At 53.2% G+C, this 25,639-nt stretch overlaps 1 protein-coding gene across 4 annotated transcripts in view; it reads right to left on the reverse strand.

Moving 5' to 3' along the window:
* Window positions 1–25,639, reverse strand: part of EIPR1 (EARP complex and GARP complex interacting protein 1) — an 89,329-nt gene that overhangs the window by 15,980 nt on the left and 47,710 nt on the right. For all 4 annotated transcript variants that reach the window (XM_068564648.1, XM_068564647.1, XM_068564649.1 and 1 more), the window contains 2 exons: window positions 17,857–18,013; window positions 2,863–2,962 (listed from right to left, as the gene is read on the reverse strand). In XM_068564648.1, coding sequence (XP_068420749.1) covers window positions 2,863–2,962; window positions 17,857–18,013 — 257 coding nt within the window. The remainder of the gene's footprint in view (window positions 1–2,862; window positions 2,963–17,856; window positions 18,014–25,639) is intronic.

A 25,639-nucleotide genomic window follows, 5' to 3' on the forward strand; every position in this document is an offset into this window, starting at 1 on the left:
CCCAGGAAGCCGGGGGAGGTAGGGCCACGGGCGAGGAAGCGGGGAGCCCGGGCCGCACCACCAGGCCCGCCCCGCCCCTGCCCTGGTCCCGAGGGGCTCAGCCTCCGCCCAGTGCTCTGTCCCCAGACAGCAAGCACGCTCTGTGCTCCGGGCTCAGCGGGCACGGCTGCATGGAATGACTCTCCGGTCACCACCTGCTGCCGCATCTGCCGGTGCTCGGGCCTCCTATGGTACGTTGTAAACCTTGGACTAGAAATTTCTGAAAACACACTGTGCCCCTGAAACCCGTTCTCTCCCTTCAAAGAAGTGCTCCTGTGGGCAACTGCCCCCAGGCCTGCACCTTGAGTGGGTGACACCGGGCCCCCTTCCTCCCGCTCTGCCGTCCCTGCACCTCAGGAGAAGCTGCTTCTTTCCACAGCCAGTGAAAGGAGCTAGAACCCAGAGATGCACGCGCACAGACCCAAACAGGGAGGCTCTGCCTTGGCCTTCATCGGGGTCCAGGACCCCATGAAACCTCCGCCCCAGGCCTCCCCTGGGCTCCACTAACGATTATAAATGGCAGAGAGCCTCCAATTTAATTGCAAAAGGTAATGATGCAGTGAGCATAAGATTAGATTCACCGCAGAAGGCAATATCCTCAGACAATAAGAAAAAAAATTGAGGAGCCGGGTATGAAGATGGTCGAAATCGATAGGAAGGTTTCAGTATTAAATACTCCAGCCGAGGGTCGCGAAGTGGTATCGACAGAACTGCTGACAGCAGATAAAAAAGGGGGAGAGAAAACGAAATTGGTCTCTGCAGAAAATAAGGTACAGATTAATCACCCCACCATAAAATCATTTTGAGATGACTGAGGGTCTGAAGAAGTGTTCACACTTTGATGACAGGACGGGGCCCGCAAAGTCGGGGCCCCGGGAGCCACCGAATCCTAACGCCAGCGGCTCCTCTTGGTGCCTCCTGCTGGGCGGGGCGGCAGCCGCTCAGCGGCTCCAAGCATCCTCTGGACCAGGCCCAGGCTCCCCGCCCCGAGCCTGCCTCGAGCCCCGGCACTTCCATAGGAAAGCACTGTCCCTTTCTGTCCTCAAGTGCGCTCTGGAGGAACACCCCACCGAGAGGTAGGCTGGAGTTAGGGGACGGGAGGGGCCCCTGGACTCTGGCCAGACGGCCTCGCAAGTCCCCCTGGAAGGTGGGGGACTGTGCAAGTGTCTGCCCAGACCTGCGGGGGCCACCACGAGGACAACCGGAGGCAGCCAGTTTCCTTCGAGTTCCCTGCTTGAGCTTGAAAGTCTGGGTGAAATCTGTGTTCTACTCCATGATACAGAGATGTGCCTTTTTTTTTTTTTTAATTTTAATAAAAATAGTGATTTCTTTTCTGAAGTATTATACTCTTAAGTTCACATTGAAGCCTGGGAGACACCCTTCTGACGATGCAGCTTTAAGACTCAGACAGGACACCCCATACTGTGAAGGGTCTGCCTTCTGGGTCACGTGTCGACAGCGATAAATCATCACTCACGCATCTCTTCACCCAGAGGGTGAAGACAGGCTTTACGAACACTGTGGGTACCACGATGGGAAGGTGCTGACCACGCATCCCGGGAACAAGTGGATAAGGTGAGATGCAAGCTCACTGAAGAAACCTGTCCAAGAGACACCGTCCGTGAGCCCGTGGCAGTTGGGCCCCAGGCCCAACTGAGTGGGTGGCATTAGAAGCTTTCATTTCAAATGTCTTGGTTTTCTCTCTAAAGTTGTCGCTTTGACATGCAAATGCAATGAAATTATGAATGCATGTAAAAAACACATTTTATAAGAGGAAACTTTAAGAGATCATATATGAAAATATACCAATTGGCAGAGTATTTACTCTATGACGGACAAAGCATTCAAAGTGATGAATATTTGAAAGCCAAACTGGTTCCCAAGAAGGTTGCTGCTAAATATTAAACAGGTCTGGGAACGAACAAGGCCTGTTGAGAGAGACGTAACCTTCTGGTTGGGAACTTGTGGAGACAGCTACTCTCAGCCTCGGTGGCAGGATCTGAGGGTGACATGTGGGTGCCTGACAGGACGGGTGGGGACGGGACGGAGAGACAGCCTGTGTGCAGGCCAGGGCTCCAGCGTCCCCGTGGACAGATGGCTGATGTGCCTGACGGCTACACCCTCAGGACCGGGTACACACGTGAATGAAAGGAGGGCAGGCTGAAAGGTCACTGGGTCACAGTCAACCATTATTTTCACAACCAGGAAATTTGCCTACATGACTGCTCCTACCTGAAAGGTGATTTTAACCAAATACACATTGAAAATCCATTCATTAAAAAGACTTATACTTGAAACAGAAGACTATAATTTTGGATATCCTGCTAACTCTTTTGGACAAATTATGGCCAAAGGGGGGAGTTTTGTCAACGTCCAGGGTTCTGTGTCCTATTTGTACATGGCCCTGAGGCCTGAATCCCAAACAGCTTTTGCCTGAAAGAGACAATCACTCAATTCTTTGACTGATGATTCAGTCTGTTCATTAATTGTTTCACAAACAATGTCAAAATTCTAAACATATATGATCAAGAAATGTATTCTGAATTTGGCTGAAAGGTCAAATTAAAAAAATACAGGGACTTCCCTGGCGGTCCAGTGGTTAAGACTTCGCCTTCCAGTGCGGGGGGTGTGGGTTCAATCCCTGGTCAGGGAGCTAAGATCCCACATGCCTCACGGCCAAAAAACCAAAACATAAAAAAAAAAAAAAAAGAAGCAATATTGTAACAAATTCAATAAAGACTTTAAAAATGGTCCACATCAAAAAAAATCTTTAAAAAAAAAAAAAATACAAAAAACCAAAACTGTGTAATTCCTGTTACTTACCACAGCCTGGCTGGAGCTTTCCTGCAAATCCCACAGCAGGATGTGGTTGTCAGCCAATGAGATGACTCTCTTCCCGTCTCCCGCGGGCTCCCACGCGACACTGAGGAAGGAGGGGGTCAAGCATTACATGATGTGTGAGAGTCCCACCTTGAGGCCAAGAGCTCTTACACATGGCCCTCAGCAAAGCCTCTGCCTGGCCCTTTGTCACCAGCAGTGTTGTCAACAGCTCTGCAATGACATGGTGCCGTACCAGGCTACCACTCTGCTGTGGCCTGAATGTCTGTGTCCTTTCCCAAAGTCACCTGGTGTTGGGGGGGAGGGGTGATCTGGGAAGTGATTAGGGTTCAATGAGGTCAGGAGGGTGGGGCTCCGTGATGGGATTAGTGCCCTTGTACAGACTGACACCAGAGTTTCCTGAGCTCTCTGTCTCTCTATATATGTATGTCTCTGTCTCTCCCTGTCTATTTCTCTGTCTCTCTCCCTATATATCTCTGTCTTTGTTTCTATATCTCTGTCTTTCTCTCGCTGCCATGTGAACACACAGTGGGAAAGCGGCCGTCTGCAAATCAGGAACAGAGCCCTCACCTGCACCGTGATCTCAGACCTCCGGCCCCCAGAACTGTGAGAAATCAACATTTCTGTCGTGTAAGCCCCCAGCTGTGGTGTTTCGCCATGGCAGCTGGAGCTGAGACACTGTTGACCAGTTCCCCCAGAGCCCGAGGCATGGAGAGCTGACCAATTCTGGCCACGGAGGCGCAAGGGGGCCTGCTGGGCGCTGGGTCTGAAGAGGCACAGGTGGACAGTGTGATTTTGGAGAGGATGCCCACGTCTTTCGCTGCCATCTCCTGGGAGGGCAGAGCTGAGAGCAGTGTGGGGCGGGGGGTGGGGAGGTCACAGCCCTGAAGTACCCACCAGGCCTGAGATGTCAGATAACAGCCTTCTGTTTCAGCCTATGTGAGCCACAGTGTCCTGTTACCTGCAGCCAAAACCTTCTTAACTGATACATATTTGAATAACAAAAGACAAAAATCACATCATCTCTGTGATAAAACCATGAAGAGATCAAAAATTTTTCAGTTTGATCACAAGTGTGAATTTCTGTCTTCCCTGATGAAATTCTTAAGTGCTTATAAAGAGGAGAATTTCATTTCACGTCCTCCAACACGTGAGTATTGAAGACATCAATAGAGACCCTCACAATTTCTCTTTCACACAGAATACAATACTGATTGATTGGGTGCCCCTCCTTAATACCATTCTTCAAGACTGTCAATGAGCTGTTATTACTTTTATCACAACAATAATTCAAAACTACAATTTCTTTCTCATTTATAGTTTAAAAACACACACAAAGCTCTCACAGTACATCACTCCTGTATTGAAGAGCTTACTGTATCTTTTCTAATAATAACAAAGAAAAATGCACAATATCTAGTAAACAAGAAACACCATAGCTGGAAGAGACACCAAGAAATCTGGTACTGAAATCTGTGGCTCCTATTTTGTTAAGATAATGGCAATTCTAATTTTGAAGACACATCTTTGGAGCAAGCTGACTGAACTTCTCTTGGTAGCCTGTTTTCATGGGGACACTTATGTAGAGTTCAGACAACTGACAATGAACACTAAGGAAAAATGCAAAACAGGGAGAGAGGGAAGAAAAGGGCCACCCACGGCCCTGTCCTGGTAGAAGGTCACCCACGGCCCTGTCCTGGTAGAGGGTCACCCACGGCCCTGTCCTGGTAGAGGGTCACCCACGGCCCTGTCCTGGTAGAGGGTCACCCACGGCCCTGTCCTGGTAGAGGGTCACCCACGGCCCTGTCCTGGTAGAGGGTCACCCACGGTCCTGTCCTGATAGACGGTCACCCACGGCCCTGTCCCAGTAAATGGGCAGGTGACAGCTGAGAAGGCCCAGCTTGCATACCTCTTCCCAAGCTCTGCCCAGCAATAAAGACGTCTGACTCGGGAGAAGACAGCCCCACCCCAGGGGAGGGGGCCATCCCACAGCCACAAGGCCACGTGCTCCATAAAAGTATAAAACCTCAGAGTTTAGCTGGCCTCAGGTACCAGGCCTGAGGAACTGGAATCGTCATAAAAATAGCTTTTTCTTTCATAAAATGAGAATTAAGAATTTCAGCAAAGTAATCCTTGGGCAGTTTAAGTACGTGTATGTTTTCCACTAGTAACTTAGAACATCTTAAGGCTGACACGGAAGTCAAAACTTCTCCTTGGATAGGGAGGGTGGGAGGGAGGGAGACGCAAGAGGGAAGAGATATGGGAACATATGTATATGTATAACTGATTCACTTTGTTATAAAGCAGAAACTAACACACCATTGTAGAGCAATTATACTCCAATAAAGATGTTAAAAAAAAAAAACACTTCTCCTTGGGAAATGTATATCAAAAAAGGAAAAAGGGAAAATCTTTGGGACCATCTACCTATTACTTCTCTCCTCAAAGACCCATAAGCAGACTGAGCATCACAATGACTTTAAAAGATGGTTCCAATAGGGCATTACGGTGGCATCACTCCAGCCGTTCCCAGTCTGAAGGTCAGGAGCTACCACCATGTGCACATCAGCAGTTCGTTTTTAGTTACAGAGGATGTTTCATCAGAAGTATGCTTTGAAAACACACACACACACACACACACACACACACACACACCCCAAGCAACAAAACCTCTCCGTGAAGGTACCTGGCAAGAGGGAGAAGGTTCTTCAGGTCCCTGCCATGGACCTGGCCTAATTTTTGAAAGCACCTGATAATAACAGAAAACTCTAAGTGCTGCTGGAACTAAAACTCTCTGAATAAGGCTCAAAATGGACTTGTTGTTTCAACTCCAAGTGATGAGAAATCTTAAGTAAAGATTTGTTGCATTTGTTATAAAGTAAAAAATGTAAAGGCCTATAATACACATGAACAAAATTACCAGAGGCAAGCCAGAGCCCTTCCCTTTGAGCAATCACTCTGAGCTATTAATCTGGGCCCCTAGCAGATGCGGCCCCATCGGCGCTCAGTCGGATGTGGAGAAGGACCTCGATGAGACAGAAGTGCCTGGGCACAGCCCCTGTCTGACCCACACAGTCCCAGCCCCGCCGGAAAGCTGAAGTCTTACTGCAGGCCTTCCTTCCAGCGGAACTTCCCATGAGGACGTGTGGGGAGAAAGGGTGCTGTCTGCCTAGAGAGCCCTGGGTCCCGGGGCTAGGGTTCCAGCAGCACGACGGGCAGCTCCCGGGGCAGGGTGCCGGCGCTCTCCTCTCCGTCCGCTGCACCACACCCACGACGGGAGTCCCCTTCCCTTCCTCATCTCACAGACGAGGGGACAGACTTGGGAGGCTGAGTGGCCTGCCCCAAGTGCAGTGGCTGTGAAGGGCAGGGCTGAGCCTCCAACCAAGGGCTGACTCCCAGAACCACAGGTCACGACCAGGCCTGAGAGCTCCAACCAAGGGCTGACTCCAGAACCACAGGTCACGACCAGGCCTGAGAGCTCATCATTTTTAAGAAGCTCCTTAGCTTCAATATCACCATTAGGCAAAGTGACGAAGGAACACTGCCTGACACCTCGAGTTAAAGCAGCTAATCATACTGACTTACTGTGCTGACACACTTCGGAAAAACAAAGCAGATCATCACTGTTCCCTTATGGTGCCTTGGTCCCCGTGACACACGCATCTTTACCAAGACACACGCAAACGCATCTGCAAAGTGGTTCCATGCAGCAACCCCCAAGCTTGTCCACAGGAAGAACCTTCCAGAAAGGTAAAGTGATGACTTGTTAACCCAAAGAAACATCTCACTTTTCAGAATTAAGGATTTTTAAAGACTAAACACACTCAGACAAAACATACACACAACTGAAAACACAGACGGCATCTAAGGTAGATGGCCCAGAACAGTGAGGTGCAGCAGGTCAGCTCGGAGTCTGAGGCTAGCCTGCTGGAGTTTGAGTCCCAGCTCTGGGTGCCGTAATCTCTTAGTGCTTTGATTTCCTCATCTGTCCAGTGGGGGTAACAGGAATGTACAAGTAGTCAACAGTACTGGTTTGTGAAGATCAGGGTGATATTTAGAACAGTGCCTGCACACAGGAGGTGCTGAATAAGTCCTAGATACACATTATCAGATGCGGTTAGAGCTGAGCCTCTTAAGTTGAGGGCCGCACTGCCCTCCAGGGGTATTTGGGGGGGGGGGCACTTCTGGGTTTTCATGACGACCGGGAGGGCCAGGGCTGCTGGATGTGCCCTCGTGTGCCACAGCCCTCCACAACAAAGACTGGCCACCCCAAACGCAACAGCTTCCCTTCGAAAAGCCATAAAGCTTACTCTGAAATTTGCCTGGAACATTAAAATTATCACCCTTACATGCACCAAAAATAATTCCATGGAGATTTATTTTAAGGGAAAAACATCCTCGCGCGAGAGTTCAGAAGCTCAGCTCTCCACCTGCTCTGAAAGGCGCCCAAACGTAACGGTGCCCAACTGTCTGCTCTTCACTCCCAGCAGCCGGGGTCCCGAGTCACCAGCCCCACCTTCTGCAGCGCCCAGGCCTTCCTCTGGTGGCCTCTGTCCAAAAGTGAGCCAGGCATCATGATCCGCCCTCGGGGTCTGAGAACCTTCCAGGGTCTGCAGTTACCGACCCAGGAACCAGTGACTTGGCTCGAGAGCCCAGTGCCCAGGCCCTGCACCAAGGGCTTCGGCACCGTGTTACCGTCAATACACGAAATGGGAAGCCTTCCCCATGTTCTCATTCTCTTTGTCTCTCAGCATCTCAGCCCCAACTTTGGTTCCCCTCAAGGACGGCGTAGGTCCCTGCACTGCCAGGCAAGTGTCAGGCCCCCTCCAGCCCCCGGGCAGCTGTGCTCCGGGCACCCGCGCTGCTCCCCGCGGAGCCCTGGCTGCTGTGAGGCAGAGACCAGGCAAACCCCAGAGCCGGGACTCGGATCCAAGCTTCAAAATAAGCGGACAAAGGGGAAGGGGGGGATGAGTGAGAAAGATGCCCAAGTCTGTTCCAAAGCTCGTCTCACTCGTTCTGAGTCACAGACATGCGCACACACACACGCATACACATACATGCAGGCACACACACAGACATACACATGTACACACACACACACACACACACACACACACACACAAAGAGCATTGGGCAAGCTGGAGTTAAGGTCTTTTTGGAACTAATGCAACATCTGCCCCTGAGCTGGGCCATTCATGCTCAGCCTCTATGTGTCCTGAGGAAGGTGGATCCACACGGAAGCATCTTCAGGAATTAAGGCGTGCCTCTGAACATTTGCCATTTACTTCTGAGGGGATTTAAGTGTGTAATCTCTGACTTACGTGCAGTTGAAAGGAAAGGGCACACGTCTGCCTTTTCCCTGCTACAGGAGTTAACCTTGCCGTATTTACTTGGATGACCAGAGATGCCCAAAGTAGAAAAGGAGAGGGAAAAAGAGGTACTTCAGAAAACTTACATGAGTTATGTCACTAACAGTTTGTTACCTGCCCTTGAGAAAGACTAGATTAAGGAGAAAGCCACCAACCATCCTGGGATGGAGAGAAAGCCCATGGATTTTCTCTCCTGGGATCCGTCTAAACCAGGTGTGAGGATTCGGGGAGAGCACGGAAGGAGAGGTAAACACACCGTTTCCAGGTATGGGACACGCTCCCGAGTCTCACTGCTGCCGCACCACCAGCCCCCACCACAGAGCCCGGAGAGGCGCTCTGAACACACGAGGAGGGGGCCCAGGGGGCCCAGCACCCGGCACGTCTGGTGGAGGCTCTGATCGGGACGTGTGTCTGCCAACCCCAACGTTAGGGGTGAGTCTGGGCAGCTCACTATTAAGAATGATAAGAAAAAACAGACGAAACCCCGCACGTACACAAAGAGGGGGGTGACTGAAAGATGCATCAAGCGTAAGCAGGACTGAGGATGAACCAGTAAAACTAGGTGCACTTTCCAGGCCACCGAGAGGGGTGATGGTGGGTCCCGATCGGTGACAGTCCCTGATGTGGACAGTCCCGCACGATTACCGCCAGCGAGATGCGCCCAGACCCTCGCCTCCCGCCTTGTCAGCCTCACCCTGGCTTCCCAGCTCTTAGTTTCTCTCACCTCGTTCCTTTCATATATGTGCCTTTTGTCCTATAACTCCTGCTCCCGTGGAAGCTGCAACAAACCAATTCTGTGTGTTCTTCTCCGGGTGGGATCAACCCGGGACAGTCGACACAGCCATGGGAGCGGGATCCCTCCTAAAGAAGGGGGTCCCCAAGGTGCACATAGCACTGCCGCCAAATGAGACGCCATGTATCACATGGGACCTAACTGCTGAGCAAAGCTGCTATTTATTGTCTACCCAGGGCGACACATCCGAAAGCAAGTGTGGTGAGTTTACAGGGAGCAACCCCTATGATCACGAGTGTTTGGAATAAGTGGAGTATGCAAAGTGCAAAAACAAAAAGGAAATTCTATTGCGTCACGGTTCATCACCATGAAACTAGCGCTATAAACATAAGAAAATAACCCAGAATTTCTGCCGTACTTGCTACTCCAAACTAAGTTTACTTCTTTGTTCATAAAAATCATCCACGTTTCGGCTTCATCATACTCTACCCCCGTGAATGTGAGCGGACATAAAATTATATTAACAAGTCCTGAACAAAGTAGCATACACCTAATATACGTACTCTATGTCCCTTCGTAATCACTGAGAGAAAACACAAGAAAAGGGCCATTTCTGCAAATATACCCAAATTAAAAACAAATCTAAACTTCTTTGAGGCAGTTAACACGGACCTAACGGCAGGAACAATGGTTCTCATCTGGCAGGTTTCTTGCTGATCAAACAAAACACACACTTCTCTTCTTCAGATAAGTGACTCCAAAATGAATGATTCACACTCTGGGTTTTGGCACCTGGGGTGAGGACACTCAAAGGACACTGAGAAACTCTTAAAACAACCTCAATATAAAATTAATTTTCATTCACATAACTGACGTATCCTACCTATTCCCTGCAGCCTCTTCGGGTGGGAAGTGGGGTCGTCAGGGCAGCATAACTGCCCAGAGGACGGAAGCCACCCCAACACGACAGGTGGGAGACGGCTGCCACATGCTGCGGAAACCAAAGATCCAGCACACGAGGGCTCGGCCAAGACCACTAGTTCCCAGGGCATTCCGAAACCCACAGTCACTACTTTACTGAAAAAGGGAAAACCCCAAGGCAGAAACAAATCTATTAAGTCATTGGTGATTATATGAGTGGTTACCAGTCAAATTTTGAAAACCCTTTACAAAAAGAATGTAATACATTATTTCCCCAGTTTATACATCTCTCTCTTAAAATACACAGATTTGGCAATCTGGTTAATTTCTTCCTTCTCAAAAGTCAAAAAATCACAGCAGAACACAAGATAGCTTTTCATAAATGCTACAAGGATTAAAAAAAAAGATCAGTTTAAGAGTTACACCATTAAGTCAGGAAGCCCGCTTTGATTGAGTCTGTGGATGCAAGGTTTCCTGTGGCCGAGACACACGGATACGTGTAGTGAAAGAATCATGCTTATGCACTGCCGGGTACCCCTTTCTGACAACAGACGAGTGTGGAACTTTGGGCACTGGGTGACTTAGTTATCGGAAGTCTGTGTTTATTCTGACACTGCTCACCTGCACACACTTACACACTCGCATCAGCCGTGTGCATGGCTCAACAGAAACACGCCCTCCCACTAAGAATCCAGCCATGGACAGTGTGTGGGCAGAAAGACCTCCCTGGGCGGGACACGTCTGAGGCCCAGGGCCTATCACAACGCGGGCCGGATGCGGAGCCCATGGACACAGCTGCACTGGCCCTCCTGGGGCGAGGCTCCTGTCCCGTCCTTCTGCCCCAGCGAGGGCTGAGGGGCAGAGCCAGGGGGCAGGGCAGGGCCTCAGCCCTGGAACGGCTGACTCTCCCCAGCCCTGAAGTCCAGGTTCACACAGGCCCACTGCGGCCGCTCACTGCAGACTCCACCCAAGGCAGGGAGAAGAGGGCAAGTGCAGAGCAGGGTGGGCGCCATGCGGCTTGGCGGCGCATCCAGGAAGCTCAAGGCTTCTGCTCCTGGGTCTCACCAGCAAGTTCAGGGTCGGCTCAGAGCCGTGACACATTTTGACATGAAACACCCCCCGAATTCCAAGCAGCAGCCCTGGCTGTCCCTGTTCTCCTCCTCCTCCTCCTCCCACACCCTCTTTCTCAATCAGCAGAAGAAAAATCGACTATAGTTTAAAATTCTCCAGGCAGAGTTAGTGGTCCTTCGGGTTTACATTTTTAAATTATTTAAACCTCAAGTTTAAATAATCACAAACAGAACTTCAAAACATACATTCTCCTAAACTATCCCACTGGATACAACGGTATATGTCTGCCCTGCATGCTCTGGGAAAGACCCTTTGGGTTCATGAAAGGACCACCTGAAACACACTTTGAACCCTAGTATTTAATGGAAAGTTGAACTACAATCTCAGAAAGAATATGAATTTATCCTGTAATATAAATAATTATTTATACTCTGCACCGTACGTTCAGATTTTCGTATTTTGACTCTTCCTAGATAAGCTGTATCTGTACAGTGCATTTTACTATTTTTTTCCTCATCACCCCCTTCCTAATACTTAGTTTCAATGACCCTCACAAGGCGCCAGGGTGGCTCTGACGACCATCCCCGTTTGACAAAGGAGACTTTAGCCAAAGTGAAAGAGGAAGACATCTTTATATTGTCCTGTAAAACCACAGACTGTTCTTTTCCTACAACATAAGGGATGCGAGACCTCATTCCAGGCTTCTCTTAAAGCTAGCGGACCACTTTAGCAGTGAGCCAGTAACCAGGGAAGCAACTTCAGGGCTCCAGTTTAAAAACCTTACACCTAAGTACATCTAGGTTGGATGAAACCAGAAAGCACCAACCTGGACCTTATAAAATCTGATAAATCTTCCAGGATGACACTGTCATAATCACAGAGACCTTTCCACCGTCTCACTGGCAGCAGAATCATACCGTAGGATCTCTGAAAATTTCAAACATCTTTTCTTACGTATCCTCAGAGACAACTTTGGAAAGATATTAAGGATAACTTTGAATTTACTCTTTGTAACATTCACCCAAGTCAACTTACACTGTTCTATACACTGAAGTGAAAAGAAGAAACACAAAATCAGAGAGGAGGCCAAATCCTTTCTTCTGGCCAAACCACCTCAAGTATTTGGAGACCTGCACAAGATTATTTTCTTCTAGTTCCTCTCTAAGCTCAACACCCAAGCTTACGGCCCTTTTTCCTTCTTCTAATAAGAACGGTAACATGCACACCTGCTTCCCAGGAATTCCTGACCCTCTCAGCCGGCCTGGCATTCCAGTGTGATATTTACCTCCATCTGCACTGCAGAGGTATCTTCTCCCCAGAAAGCGGAGGTCAGCGGTCACTGTGCAAGTGCCACGGGCATCTGCAAGGACATGAGAGAAAGACCTGGCACGTCCCCCGTAGTGAGGCTAACCCAGCCCGTCGCGGCCCCTCCACAATCTGGGGGGCAGGGTGTGTGGGGATGGGCTGCAGCTGACCGCCACTAATTTCGCTTCCATCCCCCAAAGCTGCTGGCTTCCGATTTTAGTGATTTCTCCCTTAAGGAGATTTTCACCGCCCGTGAAAGACTGCAGTCTGTATGACTGCTCCCGATGCACCACTTGGGAAATGGTGCGTGTTTCCATTATCTTGACTTTGCTTCCACTCTCCAGCAGGAAGCGTTAATCCACAGCCAAGGTGAGACGCCTCATGAGATGGAGACGGAGAGCCACCAAATTACACTGTGGTGGCTAATCAGCCCCTGGGCCAATCTCGACGGTGATACAGCCCCTGTCTCACAGGGAGCCGGTGCCAGAGGACCGTCACCTCCTTCCTGCTCTTAGCTGCCGCGTTCCCGAACACCCCCCTTCATCGGGGCTCCAGAAGACGCCGGCGTACGCGGGAGACGGGGGGTGATGCCAGGAGGCCCGAGAGGGCTTGGAGGGTCTGCAGCCCCCACGCGCCCAGCTCGCTGTCCGTGTAGACACCGCACGTGCTGATAACACGCATCGCCCGTCAGGGTCGGCGCCGACCCTGGGAGACCCAACCCCAGAGAAGAACGAGCACGCAGCACACGGAGGGGGAGTCGTCAGCAGCCCTTTGTCACCTGCCCCCGGAAAGGGGACGAGGGTCAACTACACGTGTGACACTAGGACGAACTCTCACCTCGGTGTCTTTAACACAACAAGGTAAAGTTTTATTAATTTTACGTATCCAAAAGGATTTAAGGCAGCTAATATACATAACCTGGAGCATGACGGGATGAGATACCCTGAAAATGGTGAAAAGACCACAGTTTGCTGAAAGCATCCTCACGGCTCAGTCCAAGCCCTGCGGGCAGCCCGCCACCAGCTGAGCTGACTTCACCCAGGAGGAGCTCACGTGAGTGGCGTGGCCACGGCCGTGTGTCTGCTGAGCAGCAGGGCGGCCAGTGCCCCTCACCTCAGTACGACAGGCAGAGCAGAAAGAGGGCCATGAGCTATGACTAGATTCAGGGAAAGGCATGCGGCACTGAGCAGGTGTGAAAGAGAGCTCACTGCATCCAGTGAATTTAGAGCTGACTCCTGAATCCAACCCATTCGACACACGAGGGAATGAGGCCCAAACTGACCTGACTCGCCAAAGGGATGCCGTGAATTAGCTACAGATCTGCAGGCAGAGCCCAGGGCCATGGACCCCAGGCCCACCATTGCTTCCACAATCGCCACGCTGACTGCAGGAGCGCACCGGGAGGGAGAGGAGAAGCATGCCGGGAAAGACGATGACTCTAGTATCTGCAAAATGAGGGGGTCCCCTCGAGAGCAGAATTCGTTTACACTGATCATCCAGAAAGGACCAGCAGGAAGCTGCGTGAACACTCCCCAAACTTACTCTGATGAAGATGTGCCTACACTCCCAGCGCCTGACACCACTTCCGAGCCGCGGAGCGACGGCCACAGGCGGCTCCCAATCCCCGTTCCGCAGGCGCCTCCTGCAGCCAGACTGCCCAGCCGGGAGGCCCAGTCGCTGCCCCGGGGAGCGAGTGGCCCTGGACGCAACCTCCTCCTCTCTCTGGCCCACAGTTACCTTACCTACCGTGGTCCCCACTTTACAGGGTCACTGTGGGAAATGACAAGGCGAGGCGCGCAAGCCCCCGACGGCCCGGGTCTCAGTCATGACTCAGCATCATTTCCGCGGCCCCACTTCGCCCCTTTCTCACTCAACACGTGCAGTGCTCCGTGTGCCAGGCACCGTCCTTGGTGCTGATGCAGGCGACAGTGCGCAGCCTGCATCCTGACAGGCCCCTGCCCGGAGGGAGCTCAGGCTACGGAGAAAGACGCAGGAGCACGAACGCAGAGAGGGCAGGGTCAGGAGGCGGTGACGGCTGTGACGAGATAAAAGTGGGTAAAAAGACAGGAAGGCGTGAGTGGGGTCGGAGCAGTGATCATTCCCGAGACAGCGGCTGGGAAGGACCTCTCTGGGGAGGCGACGCTGAGCCCAGGGGAGCTGAGCGCTGCAGGTCACGGGGCGGCCCCTCCGGGTCAGGTCGGGGCCTGTGTCCCCACAGGGCGACACCGGGGAGTCAGGCCCGGAAGGGTCTGGGGGGGACGTGACACCAGCCCCTTCACTGCCTTATTTACAGCCACGCAAAGTACCGCATTCCAGAGACCCTGCCACGGAGCCATCGGCACAACCAGAAATGTCACCTCCTTTTCAGGAATGGAGACCTGATCTACAGAAACAGGTGACTTTCCAGTGACCCTACGGCCACCTCGGGGAAGGTGAGCACAAGAGACCCACCGTGCACTAGCTGACCCTGCTTGCTGCGATGCAGACGTGGGCGCCGTCCACCCCATGCCCCCGCCGCCCCAGAACAGGAGAGGCTGAGGGGCCCTGAGGACAGGAGCCCCACGCCTCCGCCTGTCAGCACAGCCACGACCCCAGGGCACCGGGACCGTGTGGCGTTCCTGGACACTCCCGTCTGGCCGGCAGCGGCCGATGGTCAGAGCATCTGGGAGCCCCTCTCCTGGAACTGCTCTCAGCACAAATAATAAGCCGAAAAGGAAAGCAAGCGAGTGAACACAGAACACCGACTGCCTCATGTCTGACCACAGACAGTGTCCTTCACCTCCACGGATCCACCAGACTTAAATCTCCAAAACCCACACTCCCTATCTACTGCTGACACTTGGACACCACTGAGGATGCTTAAGAGAACGTGCACGACAGCCCCACATGCCGACGAGGATGCCGAGACCGGACCCGCAGCCACGGCCGGCACCACCCCTCCGGAGCAGAGCGCGGCCGTTTCCACCAAACTAAGCCCTGCGCCGCATGGCCCAGCAGCTGCCCCCAGGCACCTGGCCAGGAGAGTGGAGACCCAGGTGCGCAGGGTGCTGTTCAGAGGCTCTCTACGCACAACAGCCCAAAGCCGGGGACCCGGACGCTCCACGGGGGAACACTTACACGGACTGTGTCCACCCCACCCGGAGTCCTACTCAGAGTAAGACGGAAGGAGGGACGATGATGCAAAAGCCGCCCTCAGATGCACGCGGCATGACTCCACGTGCAGAATGCTCTCCCGGTGACGGCGCACTGGCTGGCGCAGGCTCGCAGCGGCCAGGGATGAAGGGCGGGGCGTGCGGGGGCGGTGGTGGCCGTAACCAGGCGGCCCGAGCCATCCTGGTTCTGGGTCCCGACCGTGGTGGTGACCACACAGACTGACACGCGTGACGAGATGCAAGGAGCTCAGGGCACACACAGGCATGGGTGCGGAACACGTGAACCTGCGTGGGGCTGTGGGCCGCCTCGACGGCAGCGGTGCACGGCCCCCGCTGGGGGAGACGGGCGGGCACGCAGGGTCTCTCTGAGCTGTTGCTACAACCGCACTTGCCGCCATGGGTGAAAAGGTCAAAGACACAGAGTGAAGCAATGGACAACAAACAAGACTTCAAGAAGTACTTTGAACAAGAGCAGCAAACTGGGAACCACAGCGTTCCGAGGTGACTCTGAGAGGATGGGTTTAAATATCGACACTTACCTCCTGACACGCTCCCTTTCACAGGTGAGAGCACGGGTGTACTACCTCCACCGCCGACGCTGCCCGTGGGCAGGCACGGCCTGCTCCCCCTATGACAGCAGCTTTGATGGAGCATTTGGGCCCGGGGGGGAGCGGGGAGCAGATGACGGCCCCTCCCTTAGCCCCTCGTCCCCTCGTCCACAGGGGGCAGGTCCCCTCCCAACGCTCACCCCTCTCTGCACTCGCCAAAGGCATGGACGCCGCCTGTATATGCCGGCCTCGCCCGAAATGACTGCGGGTCTGCACTGTCTCACTCACCCGCTCCCCAGTGCCGGGGTGGCTCCTGGAACAGACACACGTGCACAGACATGCACACACATATGTACACACACTCTTGCACTCACACACACACGTGCAAATGTTTGCTGGGGAAGCACGGCTGCCACCTGAGACGTGGGCTCCGAACAGCTCTGTGTGGTTTGCAGCGAGGTTCTACACCCATGGGTCGTTTCTCAGGGGGCAGGACAACCCCTTCTGTGCAGACGGCCGGACTCCTGGGAAAAAGCAACAAGCCCGACCTGGTGCCTGCTAACCACCTCCACACACAGACCGACAGACGGAGGCCCCCTGGGGCCCTGGCCACGCGGGCCCCCAGCTCTGCTCCCCCCGCCCTCCCCACCTCCAAACGCAGCTGACGGTGGGGACCAGGATAAGTGCCAGCTCCAAACGTCACTGCCTGAGACTCCATCATCAATTCCTCTAGTAAAACTCAGGGACTCTCTCCTCGGGGTGCCCACGGCACACGGTTCATAACGACTCCAGCGTGGTCCCCGCCTGCCCTGGGTCTCGGTTAGATGTTTACACCACGGCCTCCCGGAGAGATCGTGACTCCTCGAGGCCAGGTCCCCTGACCCATCACCCTGGGTCCCTGGAGCCTGGCAGGTGTGTGCAGCAGGTGCTTAATAAACATCTGCTGGGTTAAATTTGTTTAATTGGTAGGGGTGACTAAGAAGTGACTACACGGAGGCTCTTTCTCATGTACATGCACACACACGCACATGCACGCACAAGCACACGCAAACACACGCACACACACGGACACATGCACACACATGCACATGCACGCACAAGCACACGCACGCACACGCACACACATGCACACACATGCACACGTGGGAGTGTGACCGTATTAAGTAAAACAATTACCGTTGTAACCGTAAACACCCATAACAAGGGTACGTTCCCACGATCCCTTCTAGAAAGCACGGCTTCTTGAGTTTACCAAGGCTTCGGCGACTCGGCGACTCATGTGAGCCGTGAGTGTTGTGAGTGGGGTCCATGCGTTACCATGGAGGGCACAGCAATCCCGCGCGGGATTGCTTAGAGCACGCGGGCGGCCAGGGGCCTGGGAGCCCTAAGGGATGGCGGCGGCGTCTCTCCGTCCTGAGACCGCACAGGACATTTGGGGAAATAAAGGCAGGACGAAGCCTCGGAGGGCTGGGGGCACAGCACGACCTGCACACGGGGCATCCACACTTGGTCCACAGAAGAAGACATCATAAGCCTTCAACCCAAGGTAACAAATAAATTAATTTATGCATAGGATTGCTGAGTGAAGGTGTATTCATGAGGCAAAAAGCAATGCAGCGCTTCAGTGCTGTATGGCACCTGACTGCCATCCTCCCGGCAGGTACCCAGCAAGACTGACTTTAGAAGAAAAGGATCTGGACGCAGCTTTTCTCAGTACGTGTGCAGCAGGGTCTCCATAGATTTGTCTCATCTGGGAAACAACTGGCACTAAGGAGAGAGCGGAAGCAAGCAATTTACGCCATCTTCTTCAAAGAGCAGAGAGGCCTCTGTGGTGGGGACCTGCCTCCAAGCCTGCCTGGGCACACAGGGGCGGAACCTACCAGGCGGTGCTGCCGTGGGCCGCGGGGCCCAGGTGACAGAGCAGCTCCAGGGCGTGTGCAGGGCTCGCTGCATCCTCCGGGGACTCGTGGCCGCCCGGCTCCAGCTCCGCTGGCATCCTCCACACCGCAGCGCACGTCACGACTTTGCCGTCTGCAGCTGAGGGACAAGGGAGATGTGAGCAGAGTGTGGCCGCCCGCCCTGCAGACGGCGCCTGCACACGCAGCCCCGGGCCCGCACCCCTGCCCCTCGAAAGGCCGACCAGGCGGGCGGCTCCAGCCCCTGCTCCCCTGCCCTGTTCCAACACATCATCCTGCTTTAGAAGAAAATTTCATTTCCTCAAAATCGATTTCCTCCTGTTCTTCTTCAACAGTTCTTCAAAAAAGGGAGTGAAATGAAGGTGGGGCGCAGCTAAAGATATAATCACCACGGGTGCAGCTGGGGTCTAAGAGCGGCATTCAATGGATTTTCCCTGAAAGCTCTGTGAGGGCACCTTGCACAGGGGCTGAGTGCCCTGCACGTGCTGCGTTCACAGGTACGTGCTAAATGGTGTCAGTGGTGGCGCAGGCCCCCGTCCGCTGAGGGGATGAGTGCGGGCCGGATGGCACAGGCTAAGCCCTGGTGGAGGGCAGCCCGGCGCCCGATGGTGACGCGAAGCCACTTTGTGGTCAGAGGCACTGAGCACAGACAGGAGAGGCGGGCCACCTCTTTTCAGGAGCCTGTCTGGCTCTAGGTCTCTGCCCTCTAAACAACTTGTCTTTTTTAAAACAATTTTTCAGTAAGACACAAAATAAGATGAAAAGACAAAACAAAAAGACACAGATTTAACATTATGCAATTAAAAACTGAATCATAAATTCCTAAATGTAAACCCTTTCAAAATTTGCTTTCCATTTAGTTCTAAACGGCATATGTGCTAAACACCTTCCCCTTTAAAAATGGTCTTTAATAAATGATAATAAAACAATGAACAGGCTTCAGCATTAAATCGTCAATTGGTATCATGTGAAGAATATGAAAGAATTGTAGAAAAAGAAAGAATACCCCAAGAAATAAGAAAAAAAACCGAAAAAAACAAAGGACCTTAGAGTACATTTGAAAACGTCCCACTTCTCATTAGATACATGGTCCTCCAATCTAAACACCAACTAATCAACCAAGAAATACAGCGGTGAACACAACGGGCAAAACGCCTGGCTCCCCAGGTACTATTATCATAATACCGTTATTACCCATGATCAAATCGCCAGTAGACGGATGAGGGTTTCAACCAAGGCTTTCTGATCCCCATCTCAGGGCTCAGGCCATGCACCTCATTGGCTCTGAGAGAGTATGGAATTGCAGCTTAAAGAAAAAAGAATCATGTATATTACATATAAACTTAATGTTAACACATCCACCTTTAACCATGAAAAAGTAGTGCAAGACAGTTTCTGTCTACGAGAGAAACTGATTTTTTGCTGAGATTTTCAGTTCCACAGTCTTGCTGTAGAGCCCATGGGATTGGCAGTGGAACTCCTGAAACAGGAGAACAACTAACTGAAGAGAGAGTTGGCAACTTTAAGCCGGAAAGAATAAGCAAATGCCTGAAACATTCACCCAGCAGAGGCACAGATTATACTAATCTCCCTAAATGACAGAAAAGAAATTTCTAATCTGAAAAGTGATGGGACTGAAAACATGAGAACTGAACTGTGGCTGCAGTGCACAGCATGACAGAAGATGACACAGCAGAAACGGCTACTGCGCGGGAAGCAGCTAGCGTGCGGGAAGCAGCCGGCGCGAGGGAAGCAGCCGGCGCGAGGGAAGCAGCCGGCGTGCGGGAAGCAGCCGGCGTGAGGGAAGCAGCCGGCGTGAGGGAAGCAGCTACTGTGCGGGAAGCAGCTACTGCGCGGGAAGCAACTAGCGTGTGGGAAGCAGCCGGCGCGAGGGAAGCAGCCGGCGTGAGGGAAGCAGCCGGCGTGCGGGAAGCAGCCGGCGTGAGGGAAGCAGCTGGCGTGCGGGAAGCAGCTGGCGTGAGGGAAGCAGCTGGCGTGCGGGAAGCAGCTACTGTGCGGGAAGCAACTGGCATGCGGGAAGCAGCTGGCGTGCGGGAAGCAGCTGGCGTGAGGGAGGCAGCTGGCGTGAGGGAGGCAGCTGGCGTGCGGGAGGCAGCTGGCGTGAGGGAGGCAACTGGCGTGCGGGAAGCAGCTGGCGTGAGGGAAGCAACTGGCGTGAGGGAGGCAACTGGCGTGCGGGAGGCAGCTGGCATGAGGGAGGCAGCTGGCGTGCGGGAGGCAGCTGGCGTGAGGGAGGCAGCTGGCGTGCGGGAGGCAGCTGGCGTGAGGGAGGCAGCTGGCGTGCGGGAGGCAGCTGGCGTGAGGGAGGCAGCTGGCGTGAGGGAGGCAGCTGGCGTGCGGGAGGCAGCTGGCGTGAGGGAGGCAGCTGGCGTGCGGGAGGCAGCTGGCGTGAGGGAGGCAGCTGGCGTGCGGGAAGCAGCTGGCGTGAGGGAAGCAACTGGCGTGAGGGAGGCAACTGGCGTGCGGGAGGCAGCTGGCGTGAGGGAGGCAACTGGCGTGCGGGAAGCAGCTGGCGTGAGGGAAGCAACTGGCGTGAGGGAGGCAACTGGCGTGCGGGAGGCAGCTGGCGTGAGGGAGGCAACTGGCGTGCAGGAAGCAGCTGGCGTGAGGGAAGCAACTGGCGTGCGGGAAGCAGCTGGCGTGCGGGAAGCAGCTGGCGTGAGGGAAGCAGCTGGCGTGCGGGAGGCAACTGGCGTGCGGGAAGCAGCTGGCGTGAGGGAGGCAACTGGCGTGCGGGAGGCAGCTGGCGTGAGGGAGGCAACTGGCGTGCGGGAAGCAGCTGGCGTGCGGGAAGCAGCTGGCGTGAGGGAAGCAGCTGGCGTGCGGGAAGCAGCTACTGTGCGGGAAGCAACTGGCGTGCGGGAAGCAGCTGGCGTGCGGGAAGCAGCTGGCGTGAGGGAAGCAGCTGGCGTGAGGGAAGCAACTGGCGTGAGGGAAGCAACTGGCGTGAGGGAGGCAACTGGCGTGCGGGAAGCAGCTGGCGTGAGGGAGGCAACTGGCGTGCGGGAAGCAGGTGGCGTGAGGGAAGCAACTGGCGTGCGGGAAGCAGCTGGCGTGCGGGAAGCAGCTGGCGTGAGGGAAGCAGCTACTGCGCGGGAAGCAGCCGGCGTGCGGGAAGCAGCCGGCGCGAGGGAAGCAGCCGGCGCGAGGGAAGCAGCCGGCGTGCGGGAAGCAGCCGGCGTGAGGGAAGCAGCCGGCGTGCGGGAAGCAGCCGGCGTGCGGGAAGCAGCTGGCGTGCGGGAAGCAGCTGGCGTGCGGGAAACTAGTGCGCGGGAGAAGCAACTAGTGTGGATTTCCCACTGAACGGCTCCTTCTTCTGAGAATTCTGTGCAGGTGTCAGGAAAGTAACTCCTCCTGTAGCTGCCTGCTCACCCAGCAAACATAACTGCCAGGGGGGTGAACAGTTAAATGCTTTCCTCGTGAGAAGAGGAACGAGACGAGAACGCTTTGTGCTACCACCTGTAGCTAATGTTACACCAGAGGTCCTAACTACTTCAGTATGGCAAGAAAAAAAATAAAGATAGGAGAACATGAAAAGAATAAAAATACTGTTACTTGCTAATGATTATATGTATAGAAAACTTAAGAAAATTTACACGTATAGACATTAGAAATAAAACAGGGAATTTAGCAAAATTGCTAGACACAAGGGTGATATATAAAATTCGATTGGTATCTATAGATTAACAACAAAAATTTTAAAAACAAAATTTGAAAAACTATTAATAATCGAATTAAAAAATGAAATATCCAATAATATCTCAAACTAAAGAGGTGCTAAATGAAGAATACTGCTGAGAGAAAGCAAAGGCCTCAGTAAATGGAGGGGCATACCATGTTCAAGGATGGGAAGCTTCACTACTGTAAAGAGCCCTTGAACCCCAAAGTTCTAGATGGCTTTTTTTTTTCTTTTTTTGTTAGAAATCAACAACCTGATTCTGAAGTCCTAAAACTTACATGGAAACGTGAACCGCCCAAATGGCCAAGACAGTCATGCAGAAGAACAAAACTGGATGGTTTACAATCTGATATTAATTTACTGCTGATACACAGATAGATAAATAGCCCAGAGAAAGAAAATGGAATCCAGAAATAGACCTTACAGAGATGGTCGCCTGATTTACAACAAAATGCCATTTACTGGAGTGGACAAAGGATGGTCTTTTCAATAAAAGATGCTGGATCAATTTTATCAATATATCCACATGAAAAAAACGAGCTGCATTCTACCTCACGACACACCCAAAAACTACCTTCAGATAGACTGAAGATCAAAATGAGAAAGATAAAATCATACAAATCTTTTCTAGACTATATAGTAGAATATCCTCATAACTCTTCAATAAGCAAAGATTTCTTAATCAGGGCAGAAAAAACACTAATCACAAAGGAAAAGACTGATAACACTACTTTATAATTAAGAACGTCTATTCACCAAAAGGCATTGGCCTTCATCAAAATTAAAAACTGCTGCTCTTGGAAAGACACTGCTTTAAAAATGAAGCAAAACTTGAAGAAAATATTCAGAATACATATGTCTGTATCCAGATAAAGGGCTTGTATCCAGAATATATAAAGAACTCCTACAACTTAATAAGACAAATAACCCAGTTTTTAAAAGTGGGCAGAAGACTGAATCAGACATTTCACAAAAGAAAACATATGAACGGTCAACAAGCACCAGAAAAGATCCTCAACATCAACAGTAACTGGAGAAATGCAAAACAAAACCAAAATGAGATACACTACGTACCTGCCAGAACGGCTAACATTTAATGTAAAAAAGATCAACACCACCAAGTACTGGCAAAGATGTGGAGCAACCAGATCCCTCAAACGATTGCTGGAAAGAGCGTAAAATAGTTCGAACACTTTGGCGGTTGGACATCCACATACCAGGTGACCAGCAATTCCACTCTCAGGAGAGGCTGTCACGACGCGTGGCCTGTTGGTAACGGGCTTTGTGGCCGCTCTCTGACTCCAGCAGTTAAACCTGGCCCCAAAGCAAGAGTGGCCTGGTGATGGTATGTATGTAACTGCCAGAAGCCAGGGGGCAGCAATTAGCCTAATGACCGACCAGGCCAGGTTACCAGCCAAGGAAGGCCAACTGGCCAATAGACAACAGGAGACGGTGCCGCAAGGAGTGAAACAGATGGCCCTCCGACCCAGCCCTGGCTGCCCGTACACGCAGGCAGGAGTCCACACGACTGCAGAAGGAAACAAGAGTGAGTGAGCAGGAGGCTGAGGGAGTAACCCCACTAAAAGTCGTGATCCTTTACCCAGGCCTGGTCTGAGCCAATTTCAGTCACGGGACCCACGGTCGGAAATACGGCCGGATGCCCCGCAGTCAGAACCCCTCAACACCAGGGCAGGTGTGTACTGAGACGATTCCCCAAGTCTTTGCCCAGGGACCTCGTGCTGCTTACTTGGTGATCACACGCCGGGCCCAGGGCCACACCCCGGCAGTTCAAGGTCCACTGAACCCAAAGCGTCCCATGTCCCCCTGTTACACTGGGGACATTTGGGGGCCAGGCAACAAATGGACAAAGCCAGGTCTCAGCAGACCCAGTGGGCCTGAAGACCCACCCGGACATATGTCATTTCCATGGACCTGACATGGCAGTGGGTAGAACACCCACCGCCCCGTGGCCTGTGCGGTCAGGGGCTGGAAGCCTCAGAAAGTGCCTCCCACCCCATCAAAGGGCGGCAGAGACATGCGCCGACTTTAAGGATCCAGGGCGTGGAGCGCCGGGGCCCTGTTGAATCCGCTCTCTGGCCTCTGCAGAAAGCCCGTGGGCCCTGGCGGGCAAGTGCAGATGGCCATCAGCCCAGCGACGGGGGAGCCCTACCTGCTCACGGCTTCCCTCGGCCTCAGGGACAGGACCTGTGGACGCTGCCCCGAACGCTCTTTCCTGCCCCAGAGAACAAAGAGGCCTGGGAACCGCCTGCGCCTTGGTGAGGAGGAACCTGGGTGTTTCGCCAGAGCTGCGCTGGCGCCCCGCTCGCTCCACCCTCCACGCCCGGAAACGCTGGGCCCGCACAGCCACGAGGGGACGCGGCGGCCGCCTGCTGGCGGGGTAAGGGCCAGAGGGCTCTCAGCAAGGTCGGGCTGGGACACACGTTTGGGGGACCTGCTGGTGTGGAAGATGGTGGCAGAAACGGCAGAGCATCGGCTTCACGGAGGGACCCCAGGCTTCCAGCGAGTCACGTGCCTTTTGAAAAACTGCTCTGACCGTGTTTCTGGGCCCTGATGGATGGACCGCAGGGCACCAACTGACCGAGCATCACTCCTGCAAGAGCTCAGTCGTACCCACCAGGGCACAGGGCCAGGCAGGCCCCGAGGGCACAGACCACAGAACACACATGCCCCGCCAGCACCCGCCTGCGTCCACACCGATGGCCAACTGGCTGCAGGGGGAGAAAGAGCCTGAGCGGGTTTACAGAAGGGAGGGCTTGGGCGGGCACAGCCCACTATGGGCAGTGGCTACAAAGCAGCTGCCCTCAGGGCGGCTGGGAAACCGATGGCGGGGGTGGGCGACACACAGAGCTGCGAGAGCCGCCCTGCCCCTCCTCTCTGTGTGCACCCGAGGCCGGAGGCCAACCCGTCAGAAGCCCCCAAGAGAACGACTGGAAGACCCTGAGGCATGGAGCCGAGTCCCACACAGACGCTGCCCACGAGGATGCAAAACACGATCAAACGGTTAAGTAATACAAGGTCAAGATCGGCAAGTGCTCTGAGAGATCCAGGTGAGGTGCTAAAGGAAGGAGACGCCTTCCCTGAGGGGGGAGGAACAAAGGAAAGGGTGTTGGGAACAGGAGCTACTTGGCCTCAGCCCCAAGGAGGGTTTGGGCACATGGAAATGGACACAGAGGCGTTCTGAAGCAGGATTAAGGGCCCAGGGACCTCGGAGGATGGAGAGTGGCCAACGGTTCTACTTAGGATACGGTAAAGGTGAATTAAAGCTGGGAGAAATGAGGTTTGAAGCCCTCTGAGGGCCAGACCAGGAAGGGCCTTGAGGACAGATGAGGAGTGTGGAGGATCTGCTCCAGACACCGGGTGGAGGCTGGCGGTTCTGAATCGGGACACAAGCGCCTGGCAGAAGGCAGGAATTCAGTCAGTGCAAGGTACAAGGTGAGTCCGAAGCCCCTCACTGGAAAATGTACACGCTAGAAGTTATCCTGAGGAAGACCAGAAAGTTACCGAGTTCGGTGCCCACGGGAGGTGCCTGCCAACGTCACCTACCCTAGAAATGGGCAAACCTGCAAAACACGCTGCATCAGAGTGTGCCTTTGGTCCTAGGAATACGGTAGGCGTTATCAGAAACTCTCCAAATGCTCAGAGGCAGATGAAATGGAAGGTAAACAGTACTAAATGAGAAACGCTGGAGGTATACCCATCGAGACATGCAAATTGGCTCTGAAACTCTAAGGATTTCCATATCTATATGAATCTCAACAGCATTCAACACACATCCACCAGCTATCAAAGAAACTAAGGTGGTTTTAAGAAGGAAAACGCGATCTTTAGAAGGAAAATGCTGTAATAACCACTGAGGCATTCTTCTTTTATCTCTGTTTTCAAAGCTATCCTCAAGTTAGGACCTGCAATGTAACTGCCCGAACTACTGCTCCGGTGACCAGGAGGCCCCAGAGGGCAGGGCCTGCCTCCGAACAAGCCCAGCCTTCACACAGCAGATTCAGACCCCAGGACATCCGCGGGAAGGGA

Source organism: Eschrichtius robustus, chromosome 15 (genome assembly GCF_028021215.1).
Source record: "Eschrichtius robustus isolate mEscRob2 chromosome 15, mEscRob2.pri, whole genome shotgun sequence".
Classification (NCBI taxonomy): Eukaryota; Metazoa; Chordata; class Mammalia; order Artiodactyla; family Eschrichtiidae; genus Eschrichtius; species Eschrichtius robustus.